Here is a 21,461-nt window from a genome sequence, read left to right as displayed (position 1 = left end):
AAGTACTAGAGAAACCATTTTCTTAGCATAGACTCGTATCTGCCTGAAGAAAGAAGAATCATCTTAAGGGCTGTAAAACCATGAGTAAGAATTTCGATTTGTATCAGTCTTGGCGTAATCCAATGATACACTCCCTTAAGGCTCCAATCATTAACATATTAGTGGCGGATCTATTCCGAGGTAAAAGCTAGCGAAGATATCCGAGGAAGTTATCGTAGACAACATGATGTAAGTGCAAAGGAAATAGAGCTAGTTATATCCCTTTCCTAAGTAAAAAAAAAACTCCCCATCCTGGCCGCACTCAAAGGGTATCTTGCCAACAAGGGAAAACCAAAAGCACTAAAGGGGGTTATTAAAACCCTTCAAAAACCCATGCTACCTCGTCTTAAAACCCGATCATAATCGGCCATTCACGATCTCTTTCTCGAAGATCCTAATACCGAAGATGTCGTAGAATGAGAAAGGCTCAACAAGTTCTAGTTTCACCCTTAATAGTGGGTCATCGTCATCGTCGTCATCGCTCTCGCTCGTAGCACCCCATTCTACAGGTGCGACTGGAAAGAGTCCGTTACCAACATAACCTTGATTTAGGCTTGGGGCATGTTTCTTGTCTTTATTCGAGCTGACTTTTGACTTCCTAGGAACTCCTGGTTTCCGGAGAATTCTTACAGCTCGTTCATCGTCACCCAGCGCAAGCCACTCGAGTTTCAGCTCAGGGTGGAAAGAAAGAGCGTCAACTATGAAACGGCGCGTCTCGCGCATGACGGAAAGGCAGGTGTCCTCTGTTCTAAAAGAGATGAGCTGCAGTGCGCGGAGATTAGTAAGGCCAGCGATACGCTGGATTAAAGTATGCTATATGTAGTTAGCCACAATTGTATAGGGGTATTGTTATTTATCAACGTATGGGGAAGTGATGCTTACAATTGCACGCATTCCCATTATTACGGCCAGTTCTTCTAGCACTTTTCCACGCCTGCAGATGTGCTGTATTGTTTTCTCATCCACATCCCATGAACTATCAGCTTGGTTCTTGATCATCAGACGTTTGAGAGAATGCATATCTATGACATAATGTTAGCAATTTATAACTAGGATCTTGAATAATCCCAAGGTATGAACCGTAAGTATGAGATAGAATGAATCTGAATGGTACGTACGCTTCTTCAGGACAAAATTCCGGATTTGTTCGATAGTTGTGCCAGGATTCGGCGCGAAGCTCTCCGGCTTGTACTTTGACGATCGCTGCAGCATGAATACCTCTTTAACACAGTCAAGCTGGGAAATAAGGTGTAAGAACTGCAGACAGACATCATCTGTAAAGACTTTTCGTAGTGGAAGCGGCCTCAGGCTATTTTCTTTCATCATCATTACCCAAAATTTCTTCTGCTCGCCGACATTGAGTAAAGTAATTCGCTTTAGCGAATGCAAATCTATAGCCTTCCCTAGCACCGAAGCCTTGATCGGTATAAGATGGATACTGAGAGAGTGAAGTCCGATACCTCTCGTATCTCGTGCATATTTATTCACGTTGCTAAGATGCGTCTCCGTACCGTTCGTGGTTAAGCTAGTTTGAACTGCGTCATCGCAAGGTACGTCTTCTACATCACAGCCGGTAGACTCTAAGTGTTGGTGAGATTTATCATGGCGATCATCGTCGACGGCGCAAATAGCTATGTGTGTCTCCTTGGAGAATTTGTTAGTACAACTCTTCGATTCAGTCTCTACATCGCCCATATCCCCGGCATTAAAGAATTGGACGACATCGTTCGGTTCTGTTGCATTGGAAGGAATAGTGCTCACTTCTGTCGAGTTAAATAGTTCCTTTGGTGGTACTGTGTCGGTAGACGTTATTTCAATAATCCGCTGAAACTCAGCTGTCAATTGCTCCTCTGGGACCTCGATATCGATATCTTCTGGGTTAGCATCATATGAGTCCTTTGGTATTGATGGATGTAGCTTGAGCCCAAAATTAAGTGACTGGGACTCATCTGGCTTGTCTATATCAAGCCCTAGTTCATGGTCTTTAGGCAACGAATGTAGCCCATCGTTAGTGGGTAGATCTCCAGACGAGGGCCCAGGTTTGGATTTGGACTCCTCCGAGGTCACATATTTCTTTGCGGCCTTTGCGATTGCATCCAAAGCATCCTGTTGTTCAATAGATGTAAAACCGCTGGTACCGTTGACATGCGCCACCATACGCTCGAAGACTCTGCTAACATGATCTATGAAGTGTTGTCCACTATCCGAAACTGATTGTTCCTCAGAATCCCCCCTTTTCACATTTTCTTTCTTGTCTTCAGTGGATAAGCGAGTATTCTTTGTGTGAGATGGCTCTACCTCGAATATGCGACCCAACACCAATTCCTGAAGCTTACGTTCTTCCTGCGCTTGAAATGCCTTTGCGGGTCCGTTGTCATCGTAATTGGCGCTTAAGGATATAGGCATAACTTGAAATTCGTCGTCTTCGGATTCATCAAGCTCTGCATCAGCGCAAGGTTTTCTTGCTTGCATAGCAAGGCTATCTGAAAAAGAAAGCTTCACCTTTCTCAACGTCGATGAAGAATTACGTACGCAAACTTGGACCTCCGTTATCACGTCAAGGCTATCTATATCAAGGACACTCAAACTTTCAAGGTTTCTAAAACCTTCAATTGTCGGGGGTTCCTTGGCAGTAGATGGTTTCTTTGGTGGTTTATTCCTCCAAGAGGGTTTGTAGCCCAGCGACAATGAGGATGGAACCGGAGGGGGCCCATAAGCGACTATGGGGTTAAGAAGGGGATTGTTCGAATTGGCCCATTGCGAGATTAAAGTATCGTACCCAGAATGCTGCACATTAGAGTCTGAAAAAGGCGGCGGAATCTGATGAATGGAGCTCCCGGCCTGTAATCGCAAATGAAGATGTCTTAGGGACTTGATGTTATGCAGTGCTTTATAAACAGGCCTGCTAAGCTCAACTCTAATGTTCCACCGAAAGGTATCAAGTGACTGGGCCTTCCGCAGCGTAAGAAGCAACAGGGTGTTCATAAACTTCCCGCAGCTCACAGAAGCGAGGTACGGCTTATAGGCAAGTTCAGCCCTGTCACCAATACTAAGGGTGTCGAGAGAGAGCTCCCTTAAGTGTTTCGCATAGTTGTAATCGCTTGCGACGAACGTCTCTAGACCACCCGCGAGACCATCAATGGGGGAATCGAAGTACGGATCGTCTTCGTCCGGGAAGATGATATGGAAGTTACGATATAGTTGGGCGGCAGCAAGGTCGCGAAAGCGTCTGCAGACTAGGGAAAGACGAATCCAATCGGATTGGAAGCACTGACAACATATATGTTAGCAATGGACTCCACAAGTAAGGAACAGATGATTGTGATCCGCGACCAGGGGTTGGAACATACTTGGCTACATATTTCCTTCAAAATCTCATCAGGTAAATCCAGAATATTAGATACCTTAGGAGCTAGTAATGGAATAGAAATAGTAGTGTTGAGTGCCATGGTGGCTACTTGGTGAGCCAACTCGTTATTTTTGACTGGATAATAATTCCAGTGTAAATGACAAGTAAAAAAGCGTCTCGATTCGTCAATGTCCTGATATCGGTGTTAGGCCTTATTATATAACGACCCTTATCGACAATGTTGCCGGAAGACTTGAGGACCAAATCGACTATTATACCGCAATAGCACTTATCACTTAACACCTAACATATAACACATCAATCGAACAGTTTTAGAGAAAATTAGTCACCTAAATGATATCCAGAGCGAATATTCATAATCTAGAATAACGATTGCAGTAGAGTTATATGTAAATAATATGCTGACTTGAGGGTCTTTGAAGCGCGAGTATGCGAAGGGGAGATGGAGGGGCAAAGAAAGGTACTAAGTACATGTATCTATCAAGGATGCGGAGAATGAATGGTATACATATGTGGAACTATTACCTACTAACTAGTACAAAATAGTATTAGTCTTATTTTATTAAGGCGTTTTGTTTTAGGTTCCGGAGGTATGCAGGTATGTTAGTGTTGCTTGTATGCATATTTAGCAATGAGGGGCCGAAGGATCGTCGCTCCCCGCTCGCAGGGCTGTGTTAGCTCTTATGTTTTACTGCTGTTTGCCTGCTGCGCCTCGATTATCATGAAACTTTCAACTCTTCCAAGTAATCATCACAACTCTCGCTATGTATTTGATTTTCCCTCCTCCATTTTCATTCACTTAATCAAGTCTACCCGAGTGGTCTTGTGTGTAGATTTATAATTGTTCTTTCTTTTTCCCTGCATAGTGTTAGCTCTAATCAGCTCTCGTTTTTTTAATATATTTTCTACTAGCCGAGACCAGTACAATCTTGTTAATTGATGTTAACACGCGCCGTCTATGGCGCCATCTGTTTAGTTCAAAATATACCCCGTCCAAACGAGTCATTCAAAAATATTACACATCAGCAGCTTTCAATATGGCCGAAGTCGAAGAGCCTAAGTTTAACTCTCTTGCAGATCGGATCGCAGCTTTGAATGGCCAGAAGAACTTCACAGCTCCTCCCTCTACTAAACGACCTCCTCCTCCACCACCTCCCGGTGCCAGAAAGTCCACATCTCAAGCTCCAATTCCAAATGGGAATGGAATCGCCCGTCCACAAATTCCTCAAAACCCCAACCTACCTCCACGACCGCAAAAGCAAAATCCACCCAGTCTACCTCAACGAACTAATACATCGGAGTCGGTGGTAGAAACTCCTTCGAGCCTCATAGGGCGTGATGCGCCGCCACCTCTCCCGAATCGTCGAAGCTCTACTCAACCATCGCCAGCTTTACCTACCCGTAGACCCTCGGCGCAACCATTTCATAACAGGAGAGGCTCTAACTCCTCCGAGGTATCCCATATCTCAACCATTTCGAATCTATCGTTGAACCCCGTTTCCTCTCGCACAAGTACAACGTCGACCGAAACACAACCTGCGCGACGAGTTCTCGCCCCATCATTAGATCAAGCCAAGTTACCACCTCTCCCGCCATCGAGAAAGGAAAGAGAGGCGCAAGCGGCCAAAGAAGCCGCAGAGAGAGAAGGGACTGAAATCATTAAGGCGCCTCTTCTATCAACCCGTTCTGCCCCGGCTGTACCCCAGACTGGTTCGCGACCCAGCTTACCACCTAGGCTGCCCTCTAGGCCTACTCATTCACAAGTCAACGACAATCCTTCGGTAGCGCCACGTCGTCTTCCACCCCCACCTACAGGATTCGTACGTCCAGCAACAACCTTCGAATCTTCCCGAAAGCCTAGCCTGCCTGGCCAAAGACCAAGCAGCGAAGCTCCACCGCCAGTTCCAATCAGCTCGCGACCTACATTTGCTCAAATTGATGCAGTTGCCGTACGTACAAGCACTGACTGTTTACTCTGTCGAGATTTCTCAGCTCCGGATAGCGTGGCTGCGCAGTACCCCAACCATTCGCTTCCTAGGCATGACCCAGTCGGCTATCTAGCAAATGTTTTATGCGGTCCATTCTCATCAGCTACTGACAAAGCAAGAGCTATCTTCACGTGGTGCCATCATAATATCGCTTACAACGTAGAGGAATTCTTTGGGAAATGCATCAAGGGTAGAAGCGCGGACGAAACAATATTTTACGGTAAGGCCGTTTGTCAGGGTTATGCAGAAGTATATCAAGCCATTGCCCAACGCGCGGGGTTGCAATGTATCGTAGTAGGTGGTCACGGAAAGGGCTACGGCTATAAACCACTCGCAAAGGGCGAGCGCCCTCCCCCTAAGGACGCCACAGGCCGTATGTATATTTCTAATGTTAACTCTTCCCTCGAAATACCTATAACCCTTCTTGGTCCTACTTGAGGCTGTTGCCTTTGAGCCTAAGTTTCTAAGACTTCTTGCGAGTAACGGTTACTGACAATTAGGTTTGTAGATGCGTGGAATGCTGTCTGCATAGATAATGGGGAATGGAAACTCCTCGATGCATGCTGGGGCGCGGGTTCAGTAGGAAACGAGCAGTACAATAAGCATTTTACGCCTTATATGTTTACTCTGAGTAACGATCTCTTTGGACTCTCGCACTACCCTTCAAATGATCAGCATTTCTTCCGGAATGACGGTCGTATCCCTTCTTGGGAGGAGTATTACATCGGGCCGCTCAATGGCGAACCTGCTGAAGTTTTTGGCAATGTAACCGAAGAGGGCATCTCCAAGTTTAACTTCAGCCCTATGGAGAAGCATATCCCCGTATACAGCGGTGGGGTGGTGCGGTTCCAGTTTTCCAAAATCTGCGAGCATTGGGACCCTGAGCGGCACGGCAGGGGTAAAAGTTATCTACTTCTCATGAAAATCCATGGGTTAGATGGCAGAAAGGAAGACCTCGTACCGGTAGAGACAGACGGGTTCTGGTGGTGGATAGATATCCCAGCAAGGGATTTGGGTGCTCCCGGCCAGACTATCTTCTTATATGCGCTGACGACACTCAATAAAAAGGACGCGAGAGGTGTTACGAAGGAAGAGTATTACAGAACGAAAAATAGCGGTTGCTATAGTATGAACTGGGGCATTTATATGAAATGGGAACTGGTATAGACATAGACATTTAACCAGATCTAGGATGAAACGATTGCTCTAATGAGCTGTATACCCAGCAATAACACAAAGATTTTCTGATATAATCCCGTAGTGTGAATTTATGTATTTTGCTATTTCGTCAGATTTATTAAATGCCATTGAACACCGAGTGAGAATAGGAACAAAAGAACTAGAGCGGAACGATATAGTTATGTATAATTATTATTATAGTAATGAGGGTTTTCGACCTATCCGAGTGTGGAAAATACCTACTATTCTACTCGTTAGAAATAATAGAAGATTCTCAGACGGCTTTCTATATCATGCCGTGGTATCTGAAGTATAAATACCGGCACTCGGGGACCGTCCCGGTCAATTCGGGGTTCTCCAGTGGGTCCACACGGAGTAGAAGCGGCGTCTGCCGTACGTCGGGTTTCCAATATGGAGGGGTAGTATCGAAATCGGGGTCAATAATGGAAGGTAAAATCAAATGTATTAGATAATACCTAGGAATCATAGAGCAAAGTACAGAACAAATTGACACTAATAGATATTAAATGGAATTGCCAATTCATCTATAAATTACAAACAGGCCGACCTCGGCTCGCGAAGATCTTTCTTAGTCAGCAAAACTCGGAGATCCGTTCGTTATTCAATTCGTTTGTGTCTTGGCGAATTAAAAAACTCCAGCTTTGTAGATAGGTAGCTCCCTTCCGTCGTCCACCAATACTTGTTTTCTACTCCGAAGGATTATACACCTTCTTATGGCTCAGTACACCCAATTAAGTCCGTCATAAAGCTAAATTTGTCATGGGAATAATACGTCTGGGTTACCGGAGCATACTGCTCCTTTTGGGACTTGCTTTCGCATCCGGTGTCGCAGCCAGCCTCGGCTCCGAGAATGCGTCGCGTGCCTTGTTGAGCTTGAATGAATTGGAAGAAAAGCTTCAGGTTTGCTCTACTCAATGTATCGTTATTTGGATATCATACTAATGTAGAGCTTTAGACTTGCTCGGTTGTACAAGAGCTCAACGCTGAGAAGCTTGCTGACGCTTCCGAAAGTTCGACCTTAACCTCCCAGATATTCGCTGTCTTATTCCCAGGTAGCCCCGCGGTAAACGCTCTTTTAGCAACCCTTTATATCTCAGGTCCGCCAAACTTCCTGTTAGCACTATGCCCGCCGAATATCGATCCTTCATCCCTGTCGGTCATGGTGGCATTTGCTGTAGGAGGATTACTCGGAGATACGCTCTTCCATTTACTACCCGAGATCTTTCTCGGAGAAGACAGTCCTGAGCATGTCCGGTTCGTCCTTGTTGAGCCCAATCGCAACCTCCTCTTAGGCGTTGCTATTATGGTCGGTTTCATGACGTTTGTAGCTATGGATAAAGGATTGCGAATAGCCACGGGCGGGGAGGAACATGAGCACAACCATGGAAATCACTCCCATGCTACGCCGTCGGAGACCAAAGCTATCTCGAGCTCTGTAGATGTCTCAAATGCGGAACTCACAAAACGGAAGAAGGGTGACAAGGAGGATTTAAAGGTCAACAAACAGGAAAGCGAAAAGGAGATTAACCCCAGCGCTAAACTAGGTGGCTATCTTAACTTGATGTGAGTTTGGTTCTAGCAGAGCCAGGATCATCCAGATTACTTATTCTTTCGTATAGTGCCGACTTTACACATAATATCACTGACGGTCTAGCAATGTCGGCATCGTTCTATGCCTCGCCTACAATTGGCGCTACGACGACGGTCGCAGTGTTCTTCCACGAAATTCCTCATGAAGGTTGGTAGTTCTCTTCCCCGAAGTCTTCTACTAGTGATAAATACTGACCTACTTCATCTAGTTGGTGACTTCGCTCTGCTCGTGCAGTCCGGATTCTCAAAACGTGCTGCAATGGGTGCTCAATTTGTCACGGCCCTAGGAGCTCTTCTAGGAACGCTAATTGGCATCGCCGTTCAAGAATTTGGTGGCGGCGGCGGCGCAGACGGCAATGGAATCGGTATGACTGAGGGCATCTGGGGTACCAGCCTTACGTATGGTGACCTGCTGTTACCGTTCACCGCCGGAACGTTCCTCTATGTGGGTACGGTCGCAGTAATTCCAGAGTTGCTGGAGACTGGTCCTAATAAATCCCTGGAATTCCGGAAGATGCTTGTGCAGTTTGCTGCCATCGCCGTAGGCGCTGGGATCATGCTTTATATCTCATGGGATTGATTTTGGATTTAATGACATAGATCGGGTGAACTCTAGAATGGGGCCGAATGTCGACTATATAAGTTTGACATATTTATAGAAAGAACCTGCTTACTATAAATCGTAAGTGAGGAACATAAAGGTTACTATGATTCATGGTTGTCGGTAAATCCGAACCCAATTCGTCATGTCTAGGGGGGAATGTACTATGTAGTACTCGCTTCTCGCTTCCGTTGGCGGCAGCTGTTATTAAAAACCAGGGACTACCCAGCCTCACGAAGCGGAACGAATCCATCGTCAGACTTTTCCGTTGCCTACGGTACCCGCTGGAAGCCGGTGTGTTGTGATGGACGTTTATTAGTAAAAGAATCCACAGAGATGCCAAGAAGATCTAGCATTGCAACCCGTTCCTGCATGTGAGTCCCGTTTTAACATGCGCAAACGGTTCTGGGCCTTTGAGATTTACATGTTTTTTTATCAGATCATTCCACGTGGTTATGTGAACATCCGAAAGATCGAGAGATTACAGTGTGTTTCATTGACGTGGATATGCCCGAGGTGAAGGAATAATATCCGCATGACATTCCTGATCTACCCATCTATATACCGATGAATAATGGATTTCGTAATATGTGTATGGAAGGTGAATAGACTAACAGACTAGACTCCCCTATTACGAAGGGAGGGAAAAAAAATAAACCAAAAAAAAAATCCACATCACTATGTATTATCTAAGTGATCTCCACGTTTGCGTGTCTTCTTGAATGGTTGGCTAATTATTTGGTTGGTGGGTTAGCTTTGACTTCAAACCGGGGTTCCTCCTTACAGGGCTGGTTTGGTTTATGGCAGAGGGCCGAACTCGGAGAAGATATTTACTTTAAGGAGTGTTTGATTTTGATGTACATTCAATGGTAAAATACACATGGCATTTCCAAGGCATTTCCAAGGCCAATGCAATAGGTACCTAACCTACAATATTTACGGACCTCAGGTAAGTGGTAGTGTCTTATGACTCTTCGGCCAGTGCACTTTTAACCACTTATACGGAGGTTTCCATAACCACAAAATATTCCTTGGCCTTCTTCAGGCCTTAGCGGTTAGGCAATTATGGATTCTTGCTACTTTAATGATAGTTAACTAACGAACCCTACAAATAACGATACGGTACTTGAATCACGCCTTTAGTTATTAAGAACAACATCATCTATCTAAATATCGCATCATATATTTTATTCATAATATCGACCAGGGGGGAAGTGATCCATCAGGGTCACAGGTTATAAAGAGGTATAATTATAAAAAAAAACAATGCGCCCTTCATTCTAAACACAGCAATCGTTAAACAACACATGCACAACTACATGTGTAGGTACTAGTTATATAATTATCAAGTGGATAATACTCCGTCGATGACTCTTCGATCGAGATAAGTGGATAGGGATAGCTTTTCCCGATCAAGTAATTAGCATGTCTCAAGACTGGATACGATAGGTCAAGGGCATCGTTTTTTTAGCGAGCTACAACATGTCAGATTTCTAAGCTTTCGAAGGGCGCAAACACATAATAATATGTCTAACTTAAGTGGGTATAGTATCATATCTAGGCCTCAGCCCTCCGAAGCTGAAGCGGTCAAACCCCACAGAACAGTCCTCAAGATCCAAGGGGGCCAAGAGCTAAAGGTTCTAACTAACGGACGTCGTCCCGGGGGAGTGTCAACGACTATGACTTCTCCGCCCAAGTGTCGTTGTTAATTCCCGGGTGTCATCAAGACGCAAAAGCCGAGAGCGGTATTTCCACGAGCCGCATGACACCAAAGGCGGTAGACCGTTGATTAGTAGGCCACTCATAGGCATGGGTCACTCGTAAGCCACTTATATGACAAGCTGCTGTGCTCATGCGCATTATTAGAATATGATAGCGTGCTCGAAGGGCGCATCCTAGACGCAAACTTCTTGAAGACTCAAGACTCAAACGCCATCTTCCTTGCTCCACCACCCCCAGCTGGTAATTATAACTTTTTTACGTACGACTATTGGATACGTCTTCCCTTGGAGGTAAAGCCTCGAGGTGGTCACCTTTAGAGGTCAAGCGTAGGTCAAGCATACGACCAAGAGAATTTTTAGAAGGATGAATACACCCAATACCGTCCCGACCCCCTTCGAACCCTCCCCCCCCCTCCCTCCCTCAGACTCCCCTCAGACCCCAGACCCCAAATCAAATAAAAGAATGCAAGCCAAGTTGACAAGTTAATTGCGCTTCTACAATGGCGCGATAACCCCTGCCTTGGGCAGATCCGCTCCCATGTCAGGCCACCAGGGTCTCCATCCAGCCAGCGGAAGACATGAAGGGCGGAACGATCTAATACCCTTTACGTCAGAACGGAGGAGCTTTATGACAACCAATTTTTTTTTATCACTAACATATACAAGTGTCAACCTACATAAAATTTATATCACTCTTCAATCTTAAGATGACTCAAGTACTATCGTCGAGCTTAAAGCTAGACAAGCCCGTATATTTTTTATTTCCTTGATAGGTATACAACTATATAAGCCACTTGGTTCCCATCATATTCTCTACAGCTTTGGGGTCTTATCGATATTAATATCACAACGTCGTACCGCGATCATCGATACTACCTACATATGACCTTTCTCATCCTGCAGTTGACGGCAAGGACTCATATACAAATTTATTATTATCACTTTGCTGCCTAGCATAGCGCTACAGTTACACAGTACAGCACTCAAGCTATATATCTATGCCCCCTTTGGCTTCATTATCGCAAACATTAGTTGGAGCTAGGATCAACACATCTTATACTACTGAAATCTAGAATCTATACTTGAAGCTCTAAGCCATTTGAGAAAGAGCACCAACTTTCAAAATGGCGTCCACTTCGTCTTCGGAACACAGCAGGGTTCTAGGGGGATACGCTCGCAAGCTGTCTATCGCCCCTAAATCGAGCATCAACATTCATATCAACAACCATTATCACTCTCGAGTCTACACCACCGGCTCAGAAATATCAGGACATGTTACCATTACACCCCAAACCGATACGCGATTCGACACGCTCCAGGTTGTGTTGCTCGGAACTAGCAAAACCCGAATAGACGCCTTAAATATTCCCCAGACGACCTCTCACACTTTCTTAAAGCTCATAATGCCTATCCCGGAATCATCCTATCCAATCCCGCGCGTGTTCGAGGCAGGTCTGACTTATACGGTACCATTCACCTTCGTCATTCCGAGCACCCTCACTCTTAATGCGTGCAGTCATCAAGTCGCCAACAATTCTGTTCAGGACCACCACATGCGCTTGCCTCCTACTCTTGGTTCGTGGGAAAAGGATGACTTTGCGCCGCACATGAGCCGCGTTCAGTACGTGATCAAGGCGCGAGCGTATAAGGATGAGCCGGCTGATGGACTGACTGTGAAAGTTATGGAAGCTGGGCAGGAGATTAAAGTCTTGCCCGCGGCGCTGGAAGACGCCCCATTGAGCATTACCAAGCACGACGATTTGTACATTATGTCGAAGAGTAAGTCGCTACGGAAGACTATCATATCGCCGAAGACAGGGAAGGTTACTATCACGGCCGCACAGCCCAGTGCAGCTATGCTAAGTCCCGACGGGCAAACGAGTACCTCTACCACAGTACCACTCTACCTCGAATTCGAACCAGCTTCTATCGACGCGCGCCCACCGAAAATAACAGGAATAGCATCCAAGGTTACGGCAGTCACGTACTTCAGCGCCGGCGGCGTCAGCCAGTACCCTAACCTTAAGGACTGGCACAGCGCATTCGGCTCCGAGGGCCGCGGCTCGTACTCAGGCACGACATCCGTCACCACAGGGCCGTTGGGAGACGTCAAATGGAGCCGACACCTAACAGCACAGGCCCGACGAGACTCGGGATACGGCAGCGACAACCTCTCATCTGACACAGACCTACCCCCCAGGCCCCTCCCCCACAAGACCAAGGGCAATCTCCCATCCCCGATCTTCCATGCGGCGCAACTACAAGTACCGATTCAACTGCCGGTGCAGAAGAAAACATTCGTGCCGACTTTCCACTCGTGCATCACGTCGCGCGTCTACGTCCTGTGGTTAACAGTGACCGTTGTTTCCGGCGGGTACAGCACACACATAACCCTCGGCGTGCCTCTACAAATCGGTGTCCGCGGCACGGTCTCGCACTTAGATAATACTGCGCTACCGCCTAGCTTCGAGGAGGTGGAGGAGGCCGATGCGGACGAGTATCTGCGCCCGCGCGTCATGAGCCTTCCTACGATTGATTTCCACCAGAACGGGGCGCTGCCAGGCTACGCGGACTTGGATCATCACAGGCGAAGGACGGTAGTCGCGCACTGAGCCATGATTCGATACGCTTTTTTTTTTTCCCCTTGTTCTTCTATATCTGTATTCCTCTTGCCTTAAAGGGCTTTATGCGGGACTTGATACCACCTTCGTTTAAGAGCGATTTATCTAGGGCGGGGATATTGGGAAAGCGTGGCGTTTGGGTTTTGGTTTTGGGTAAAAGGACTTATGAAATTGGTATTTGATTGTATAGAAAAGGGACTCAGGGGCGGGAATCGTTGACACGACGGCATGGCTTATAATTTGGCAAGGGGGGTTGATGTTCAACGTCTCTTTATTTTTCAACTACGTATTGAGTAATGATAGTTATTATATTTAATTTACGCATATCATATGGAATTATCTACTCTCTCGTGACGAAGAACTTGAAAATTATAACTCTTATTTCAAGTGTATACTATCAACTGTAAGGCGTTTTCTTTTACATGTTGCTTGTAGAGCGAAGAGTACGAACTACCAAGGTTCCAGCCAGTCGAGTTAGTAGGTCCATCTCCCCTATTCCGCTACAAAGCTAGAATATTAGTCTAGACCCGGTGTGAAGATCTCCCGAGTATGGCTAGTATCTATCTCCACCATGGCCCCTCTTGGAGCCCAACATCGTCAAATTACTCACATATGAATATATGACAACCGAAGTCGGTAGACTTTCGACTATAAGTTAAGTTTAGTGAGCCAACCTCCATCTCCCCCGGAGCTAATGACTCTTGTCTGTGTCCACTTACACCAGACAACTAGTCACGATAGGTTTGTTTTGCGGTCCTGCTTCGTAATTGTTATAAGTAATATACATAATACGGAGCACATCTTACAGATAGCTGGTGGGAAACCACTGCATGCCAATCAGACCAAATAATCTCTATTGGCAACTCGGTTAGCTACCTTCTCTTGAAGGGCTATAGATGCGGTGAACATAATGAAAATGCCCACAGCCAAGCTTTTACGCTTATATATGCCGTATAGAGTTAGGGAGTATTAGCAGATGGTGGCCGCCTGATCATTAACTTGCCCTACACGTTACTCCAGAGAGAAAACACCGGTAGATCAATAATTACGCAAAGGGATATATGGCTAGGGGCTGGAGAAGCACCCATGAAACTCTGAGCAAGCTTACCTACCTAGTAATATGTTATGCCTACTCCGTATTCACTGCGATATTTAATTATTCGTTGGTATAGCTCAATAATGTAGTTGAGGTTGGGTATAATTTAAGGAGTCAAGATGTATCATCTTGACATTATATTAGGATAACTTCTTAAATACCTAGTAAGGTAGTTATAACTTTCAGTAAGTACTTTAAAATACCATGATTCTCTCAATAATGAAAAGAGAATGTATAACATTGCTCTAAGCACATGAAAAAAAACTAGGCGGAGGCTACCTATAACAAGACAAAAACATTGGTATAATACACCAATACACTAAAGGTGGAATAAGAGCAATATATGCCTTAATATGCTACCGAAGCCTTTAGCGACGTGATTTGACTAACTCGCATCACTACTAACGATTTTGCCCACGCTCATAACTCCCATAGACTAGTGAATATCAACTTGGTTAAATTAAAGGGGTAAGTGACATGAATGATGCAGATTCCCGGAAGTTAAGTGCCCAGGTATGTTTTCGTCGTACGAAGTAATAATATCTGAGAACAACATACGCTGTCACACGTTTAATAGGTAATGGCTTCCTAAACGGGCCCTTCTGGTTGAGGTTTGGCCAATGAATGGCGTATTTACCTGGTGCTATGGTGCTACCCGCTAGATCGCTAGAAACAAGTCGTAGGCGAGACGAACAACTATGCTTTAAATTTCGCCGTATCCTTTTGAATATTTCTGTCATTCGTCTCATCCTAGTTTCCTCAACTTCTCCTAAAGTATTAAATGGGGTCACGATGCTACTCTCCAACAACTTGACTAATTTCAATACATAAAACGAGTACAGTAATATATCCCTTTTGTAAATATTTTTATTCACAGTAGATTAGTACACTACTATATATACTCGTGGCTTAGAGGATATGTCTCACACCAGCCTTAAAATGCCATCATCGAACTCAACACTAAGGACACACCCGAGACACGCAAGGGGTATAAGCAACGTCCAGTCCTTAAACACCGCTATATCGTCCGTTATATCTTCTCGATTTACCTGGTATATTCTTTCTGGAGTAGCTTGGCGATTGTATTAAGTCTGATGTTGAAAATTAGCATTGGTCCTCATTTAACGATACGGTGTAGAGCAAATAAATAAGTCAACTTACTGAATATTACTGGTTCCCTCGTAGATAGCGCCGATCTTGCTATCCCTCCAGTATTTCTCCGCAAGGCCCTCCCGGACGAAGCCCATACCTCCCATCCACTCAATGGCCAGGCCGCTAACACGTCCCGCGACTTGCGAGGCGTACAATTTTGCCATGGCCGCATCGCGCACGAAGTCCTCACCGGCTTCCTTCTTCCGGGCAGCATTGTACACGAGAGCGCGCGCGGCCGCGATCTCGGTGTACGACTGGGCGATCTGATGCTGCATGCCTTGGAACTCACCGACTAGCTTGCCAAACTGTTTGCGGTCGTTCCATACGTACTTGACTGCGTTCTCCCATGCACCTAGCGCTAATCCGGTCATCTGCGCCGCGATACCAATACGCCCCTCGTTTAACAGCCCAATAGCGTACTTGTAGCCCTGGCCCTTTTCGCCCAGCAAATTTTCCTTAGGGATCTCGACATCATCGAAGCTGATGGCGCATGTACTGCTCGCTTTGATGCCTAGCTTCTTCTCCTTCTTGGCAATCGAGAAGCCCTTGGTGTCTTTCTCAACAATAAAGGCTGTGATACCCCGATGCGCCTGGCTGGGATCTAGGTTTGCGAATACGATGAAGAAATTGGCCTCCATAGAATTCGTAATCCACATTTTGCTACCGGATATCCGGTATCCATCAGCGGTTTCTGTCGCCCTAGTAGCGAGCGCGAACGCGTCAGATCCCGAGACGGGCTCGCTCAGACAGAAGCTACCAACGGTGTTGGTGGCCAGCGCCGGGAGGAAGCGCTTCTTGATATCGTTACTACCCCACTTCAGGACGGCCGTGTTGACCAGCGTATTGTGGACATCGACCAGAACGCTGACGCTCGGGTCAACACGTGCTAACTCCTCGATACCTACGATCGCGGCAGTGAAGTTCATACCAGCACCTCCGAACTCCTCAGGGATCTCAATCCCCATCAACCCTTGCTCAAAGAGTTGTTCAACCAATTCCGGATCCATATTCTCAGCCTCATCCATATCGCGGACTTTCGGTAAGATTACTTCGTTAGCGAACTTGGAAACTGTCTCTTGCATCGCTGCCTCGGTCTCGGAAAAGTGAGTTATAGGAGTAGGGGGGATATCTGTGATGTCTGTCATCCGGCGGGCTGTGGCAGATAAGGGTCTTATTGTTCTACAGGCCCAAAATATTAATATAAGCCATTACGACGAGAAACTTGACTATGAAGACTTACTGTCGCGTATTAAACTTCTGAACCGATCTGCTACCACATCGCGGCGACAACGAGGCCCTGGGAACTACACCAAGACCCCGCCGTAAGGCCGGCCGAAGTAATCTTGCGATCGACGACATGGTGTGAAGTAGCAACTTGTAATCTGTAACACAACGAGCAGGTGTGTAACAGATGACGAGCACAAATTACCGAGAGGGTTTGAAGGGTTTCGGATTATTGTATGTACGTAGGTAGGTAATTATGTACACGATTAAGAAAATAGAGAATAGAGAAGAAGATAAAGAATATGAAGAGTCCCGCCTTCTGCTCACATTTCCACCTTCCCCGGATTCGACTTACCCTGAACGCCGAGCGAGTGGGTTCTGCCGAGGATAGCCATGGTTCTTCAACAAACCGTGGCTGGATGCAGCGTTGACGTCGGTTGTGTACCAATGTATACATTGAGAGAGGCGAATTAGCGAATCAAACATGAGCAATGCCGCCGTCCGGCTAGGTGTTATAGGTACTGCATAACCGTTAGACATGTGAATCCAGAGCTAGTAGGGTACGTACCTGAAGAAAGTCATCTAAATTACCTAGAACCACACCCTTACCAAAGGCCGGAGCTCAGAACTTGCCAGACCGATGTCACCTGACATTGAATTTTCCACCGTTCGTCAATTGAATTTGTCTTGGCGGCAGCGTATCTTATGAAGTTTCATACCCGATTGACTTGTTGGAGTCAGACACGGCGGCCGACTGACTACCTAAATTCCATCATGGCCGCGCCAATATTAAGATGCCTCTGGCCATCCCTAGCAAGGCGGCCGGTCGCAATACCAATGTCCTTTCCTAAAATACCCATGCGATCATTCTCTTCGACGCCGTCCCCAAATGCGACCTTGAACCAAGTCCTACGAGTGCGTTTTCCTCGATCCCGTCTCTTTCTAGAAAAAGAGAGCATCGCCGTTATATATCTTCTTATGCAGCTGGTCCTTTGTAATAGCGACTAACTCAGAATATCAAATAGGGATGTCGTAAGCCCCAACGCGCGCGCCACGCCGTTTCTCCAGCTCTGTCCGATACGGAATGTCCGCAGCAGAAAGGCGTGTGTCTCAAGGTCGGCATTACGCGGCCCAAGAAGCCCAATTCAGGCGAGCGAAAAACAGCTCGTGTGCGTCTGTCTAGCGGCCGTATGATCACGGCTTATATCCCCGGCGAGGGCCATAACATCCAGCAGCACTCTGTCGTTCTTGTCCGAGGTGGCCGAAGTCAGGATTGTCCTGGTGTGCGGTATCACTTAGTCCGAGGAGCTTTGGATTTGGTAAGCTAGCAAATGGCGTTGAGAGTCTAATTTGAAGGGGAGTTATTAGTTAGAGACTACTTTTGCTAATATACGTATTTTTACCAGGCCGGTGTTTCTAATCGCAAATCGAGCCGAAGTAAATATGGAACGAAGAAGCCGAAGAAGGCATCTGTTGGCTCATAGAAGCATTTTATATGCCTTGTTCGTACAATTAGGGTTATAAAGATCCCGACCTACTAGGATTTAGGAGATGTGCTCGGACGTAGACTACTTTTACTACACGATGCGACGCAAAATAACTGCAACATTTTCATTTCATATGGCAAACCCATAGACATATATCTACAATGAAGAAACCGATATATATCGGTACGTTAATGAACCCGTGGACGCCACCCTGTTGCCCCGGTCAATACCCCATTGAACCGCACTGGCGATGTTGCAATAGCCCGTCATGAAAGATGGATAAATATCTATTTACAATCATCTGTGAAATGGTTTTTTTTCTTTCATCCCGGTTTCCTTTTCTCTATTCCTGTTGCTCCTCATAACCCTGCGGCTTATCAAGCCCGTTGATTTCGAAGTATCTTGCTGTGCCTGCGGATATGTTAGTAAGACTCGATATCACGAATAAGTGAATTGGGGAATACGTACAAGAGTACCCTTTCCAGTCAAAGTTTTCCTTCGGATTGCAGTGACAGCGGAGATCTAACCGCGTTTTCTCGCCGGTTGGACAGTGAGTAAAGGGGACGTGGTAATAGGCAATATCGTTGAAGAAGTGGATTTCTTCTTTCTTCAATAACAGGCCAGCGGCGATGGAGTGTACCGGTGCATCACCCCATCGCTCGTAAAAGAATCCACCATCTTGGTCAAGCGACTCGAAGAAGTCGGTATAGGCCTTAGATCGCAGCCATTCTAAGTTGCCAACTTCGAAATTAGACCACTGTTTATAGGTTAGTAGCTGTTAATGCATAATTCGACGTACTACTTACGAAGTGACATTTGTTGTATTTCTCACCACCGTCATCACTGAGGAAAGCCATAGAGTTACCCTCGGCGATGTGTTCGGGGTAATTCTTCATGAACTTCTTTACGCTATCCCAGAGAGTAGGAATAGTCTCCTCGTATTCGTACAGACTAAGCACGAAGCTATACTTCTTCTTGTTCTCGGCCATGAAACGGAAGGGGTCGTAATGAACGTCGCAGAAAAGCTCAACACTGGGCTCGACTCGCCAGTACCATTCGTAGTTCAACATGAGTGGTTGACGGAAAAAGAAACCGGATTCGAAGCGACACATGTGTCGGTAACTAACGGAATCACCATAGATGATCTTGCGCTGCGCCATATCTTCACGAACCTTCCGCGCCTTATCCTGGTCGATGTGATCGGGGAAAGACCAATGTTCATGAGGAATCTCGCCATAGTAAGTCTTGCCAGACACGAGGGAGCTCGTGACTTTCTTAAAAGTCGCATCGAATGGCTTGTCATTGAGGAAGACCCAATCGTAATTATAGCGGCGGTTGAAGCGATCTTCGACTTGGCGAATAGAACGAGCAATTTCCCACACATCGCTGTTGCGGGCAAGAGAGACGAAAGTAGCGTTCATACGAGGGCCAGGGGCGGTTCCTAGAAGGTCATTCCACCCTTGATCTGACGGTGTCAATGCCATTGGAGCTTCGGCGAGGTCTTCATATTGTTTCGGGGATCCTGCGCCGGGCTTTGATGGTGAACTCTTCGTAGATCCTGGAGCGTTGTTGATCGAACCATCCGGCTTGCTTCCCCAACCAGACGATGCCCCACCAACATCGTCGAATGACTTATCTGGCCTCGTCGATGAGGAACCTTGGCTAGCTCCGAATGCAGAGGGTTTGAGTTGAACCCCTTCATATGTGGAATGGGATACGAAGTAAAGAACTGCGAGAAACTGTAGCGAGTTCCTATTAGCCACCTGGACTTGACCTGCTCAAGCACGATCCACGAATAGTCTAGGTATAACTTACGAAGAAGGCGAAGAGAATGTATCTCACGATGCGCGCACTGCCGGCGGCCATGATGCGAGATGTAGGGCTGACGGATTATTCGCCGTCAGAATGGGTTGGTAGAGGAAGACAGGGTATATTCTCGAGGTCTAGAATGTTTCGCCGGCCGAAATGGGGCGGGGACTTTCCAAAGGGGAAAACTCTCTTCGACTATGCAGAGTAGGTATTGTCACAAGAAACAAAGGAAGGACTATCAAGTCATCACCGGGAGCTCAAATGCGACTGGATTAGATTCGCATACTTGAGCCACGTTTTTTTCGACGAGAATACGTAGGGAAGCGGGAACGAAAGAAGTTGAAAGAGAAAAAAATAAAATAAAATAAAAATGAACGAGATGGAATTGTAATAGGTAAAGCTGGATGTGAATACGAAGTTGTTACACCATGTACGTAGAAGTGGGATAGGGGTAGGTACAGTAAGGTACAAATTGTACATATAATAAAACGTGTACGAGGAAGTACTTGCAGGGTGTAGGGGATTTTGATTCGAAATGGAAGAAAAAATCGGAGGCGATAGATTAGAATTTCACTCTGATAAATGGATCGACGCGTCAGTAGTGAATGGAAGGTCTAGTCCCCTAGCAGTGTAACTGTAGCACCCTGTACGCCTGAACTGTGCATAGGTGACTTCCAATTGAATCAATATCCCCATTTTTACGGGTATTAGGTTTATCATTAGGCTGGCAAGCACTCCCCGTATCAGAGAGCCTTAAGGGCTTGGCGTTGCCGTATTCCGCCCCGGGTCCCGTTATTGCCCATATCTCCAACCTTTGGAAGTATTTGATAGCAACATGAAAGTGAAAGTACCGTAAAAAACCTTAGATTAGGTACATAATGTAAACTAACATAAAATTGTTTAGTCATTCCTATAAACTCACATCTTACATATGCTTTGTCAGATTGATAGACGTGTGTTTCTATATGTATATACTTTCAAGAATGTTTCAACAACTTGGGTAACCTGGCAGTTTACATGTTTTGGTGCGGTCTTCCGAAATCATATCCCTTGGCTACCTCCTTGTCTAGACTTGTCTAGACTTGTATACATAGACTTGTACATGGGAATATCTCATACGTGCACATTCGATGTGTGGATTGTATTGTTAGCTCTACGACTCAAATAGCCTACCTAGGTTCTGCCCCCATATCTAAATTCTTAGCATACCATTTGTCCGGCGGACAATCTAGAGGCTAACGCTGACGTACCTCACCACGTAACGCAGTAAATACATGCGAATCAATAAACATGATGAGGATTATCTAAGAATATGTTAATCATAAATAAATGGTTTCTCCCTACATGAGATGTAGAAGTTTGATTTATGTGTCCGAGTTGGTCGACCTTAATTCTAGATTGGATTCACCAATCCTAGGTTAGACACGTGATCATAGTACACATGGCTTAAGACGGGTAATAGCTTGATATAAAAGGTTAACCTAGGTAGTTATATCTAATGAACTAACTGTTATATACTAAATGTTTAGTGGCTTCCAAAGGGTAAGTTACTCCCATGTACCT

The 21,461-nt window shown here is 45.9% G+C and overlaps 7 protein-coding genes across 7 annotated transcripts; 4 read left to right on the top strand and 3 right to left on the bottom strand.

Moving 5' to 3' along the window:
- Positions 1-396: 396 nt before the first annotated feature.
- GL218_03345 (putative f-box domain-containing protein) lies at positions 397-3,488 on the bottom strand (the record flags this gene model as incomplete). The annotated part of the gene is made up of 4 exons (XM_033579902.1): positions 397-852; positions 922-1,061; positions 1,158-3,309; positions 3,390-3,488. 4 exons carry the CDS (start codon positions 3,486-3,488, stop codon positions 397-399), a joined length of 2,847 nt encoding a protein of 948 aa, XP_033437350.1.
- Positions 3,489-4,446: 958 nt separating this feature from the next.
- Positions 4,447-6,564, top strand: GL218_03344 (Kyphoscoliosis peptidase; the record flags this gene model as incomplete). The annotated part of the gene is made up of 2 exons (XM_033579901.1): positions 4,447-5,770; positions 5,906-6,564. The coding sequence occupies 2 exons, from the start codon at positions 4,447-4,449 to the stop codon at positions 6,562-6,564; spliced, it is 1,983 nt and encodes a 660-aa protein (XP_033437349.1).
- Positions 6,565-7,356: 792 nt separating this feature from the next.
- GL218_03343 (Histidine-rich membrane protein KE4 like protein 1) lies at positions 7,357-8,767 on the top strand (the record flags this gene model as incomplete). Its single annotated transcript, XM_033579900.1, has 4 exons — positions 7,357-7,497; positions 7,553-8,160; positions 8,217-8,335; positions 8,397-8,767. The coding sequence occupies 4 exons, from the start codon at positions 7,357-7,359 to the stop codon at positions 8,765-8,767; spliced, it is 1,239 nt and encodes a 412-aa protein (XP_033437344.1).
- A 2,866-nt stretch (positions 8,768-11,633) lies between these two features.
- GL218_03342 (putative arrestin protein) lies at positions 11,634-13,121 on the top strand (the record flags this gene model as incomplete). The annotated part of the gene is made up of 1 exon (XM_033579899.1): positions 11,634-13,121. One exon carries the CDS (start codon positions 11,634-11,636, stop codon positions 13,119-13,121), a length of 1,488 nt encoding a protein of 495 aa, XP_033437343.1.
- Positions 13,122-15,271: 2,150 nt separating this feature from the next.
- GL218_03341 (Short/branched chain specific acyl-CoA dehydrogenase, mitochondrial) lies at positions 15,272-16,737 on the bottom strand (the record flags this gene model as incomplete). The annotated part of the gene is made up of 3 exons (XM_033579898.1): positions 15,272-15,317; positions 15,388-16,557; positions 16,619-16,737. The coding sequence occupies 3 exons, from the start codon at positions 16,735-16,737 to the stop codon at positions 15,272-15,274; spliced, it is 1,335 nt and encodes a 444-aa protein (XP_033436779.1).
- A 639-nt stretch (positions 16,738-17,376) lies between these two features.
- On the top strand, positions 17,377-18,086 carry GL218_03340 (37S ribosomal protein S12, mitochondrial; the record flags this gene model as incomplete). The annotated part of the gene is made up of 3 exons (XM_033579897.1): positions 17,377-17,517; positions 17,628-17,921; positions 18,009-18,086. 3 exons carry the CDS (start codon positions 17,377-17,379, stop codon positions 18,084-18,086), a joined length of 513 nt encoding a protein of 170 aa, XP_033436778.1.
- Positions 18,087-18,432: 346 nt separating this feature from the next.
- GL218_03339 (Alpha-1,2 mannosyltransferase KTR1) lies at positions 18,433-19,955 on the bottom strand (the record flags this gene model as incomplete). Its single annotated transcript, XM_033579896.1, has 4 exons — positions 18,433-18,500; positions 18,558-18,846; positions 18,896-19,828; positions 19,905-19,955. The coding sequence occupies 4 exons, from the start codon at positions 19,953-19,955 to the stop codon at positions 18,433-18,435; spliced, it is 1,341 nt and encodes a 446-aa protein (XP_033436118.1).
- Between the last annotated feature and the right edge of the window lie 1,506 nt (positions 19,956-21,461).

The sequence above is a fragment of the Daldinia childiae genome (genome assembly GCF_008694065.1).
Source record: "Daldinia childiae strain JS-1345 chromosome Unknown Scaffold3, whole genome shotgun sequence".
In the NCBI taxonomy this organism is placed as follows: Eukaryota; Fungi; Ascomycota; class Sordariomycetes; order Xylariales; family Hypoxylaceae; genus Daldinia; species Daldinia childiae.
This window is presented reverse-complemented; position numbering and strand designations above follow the sequence as displayed.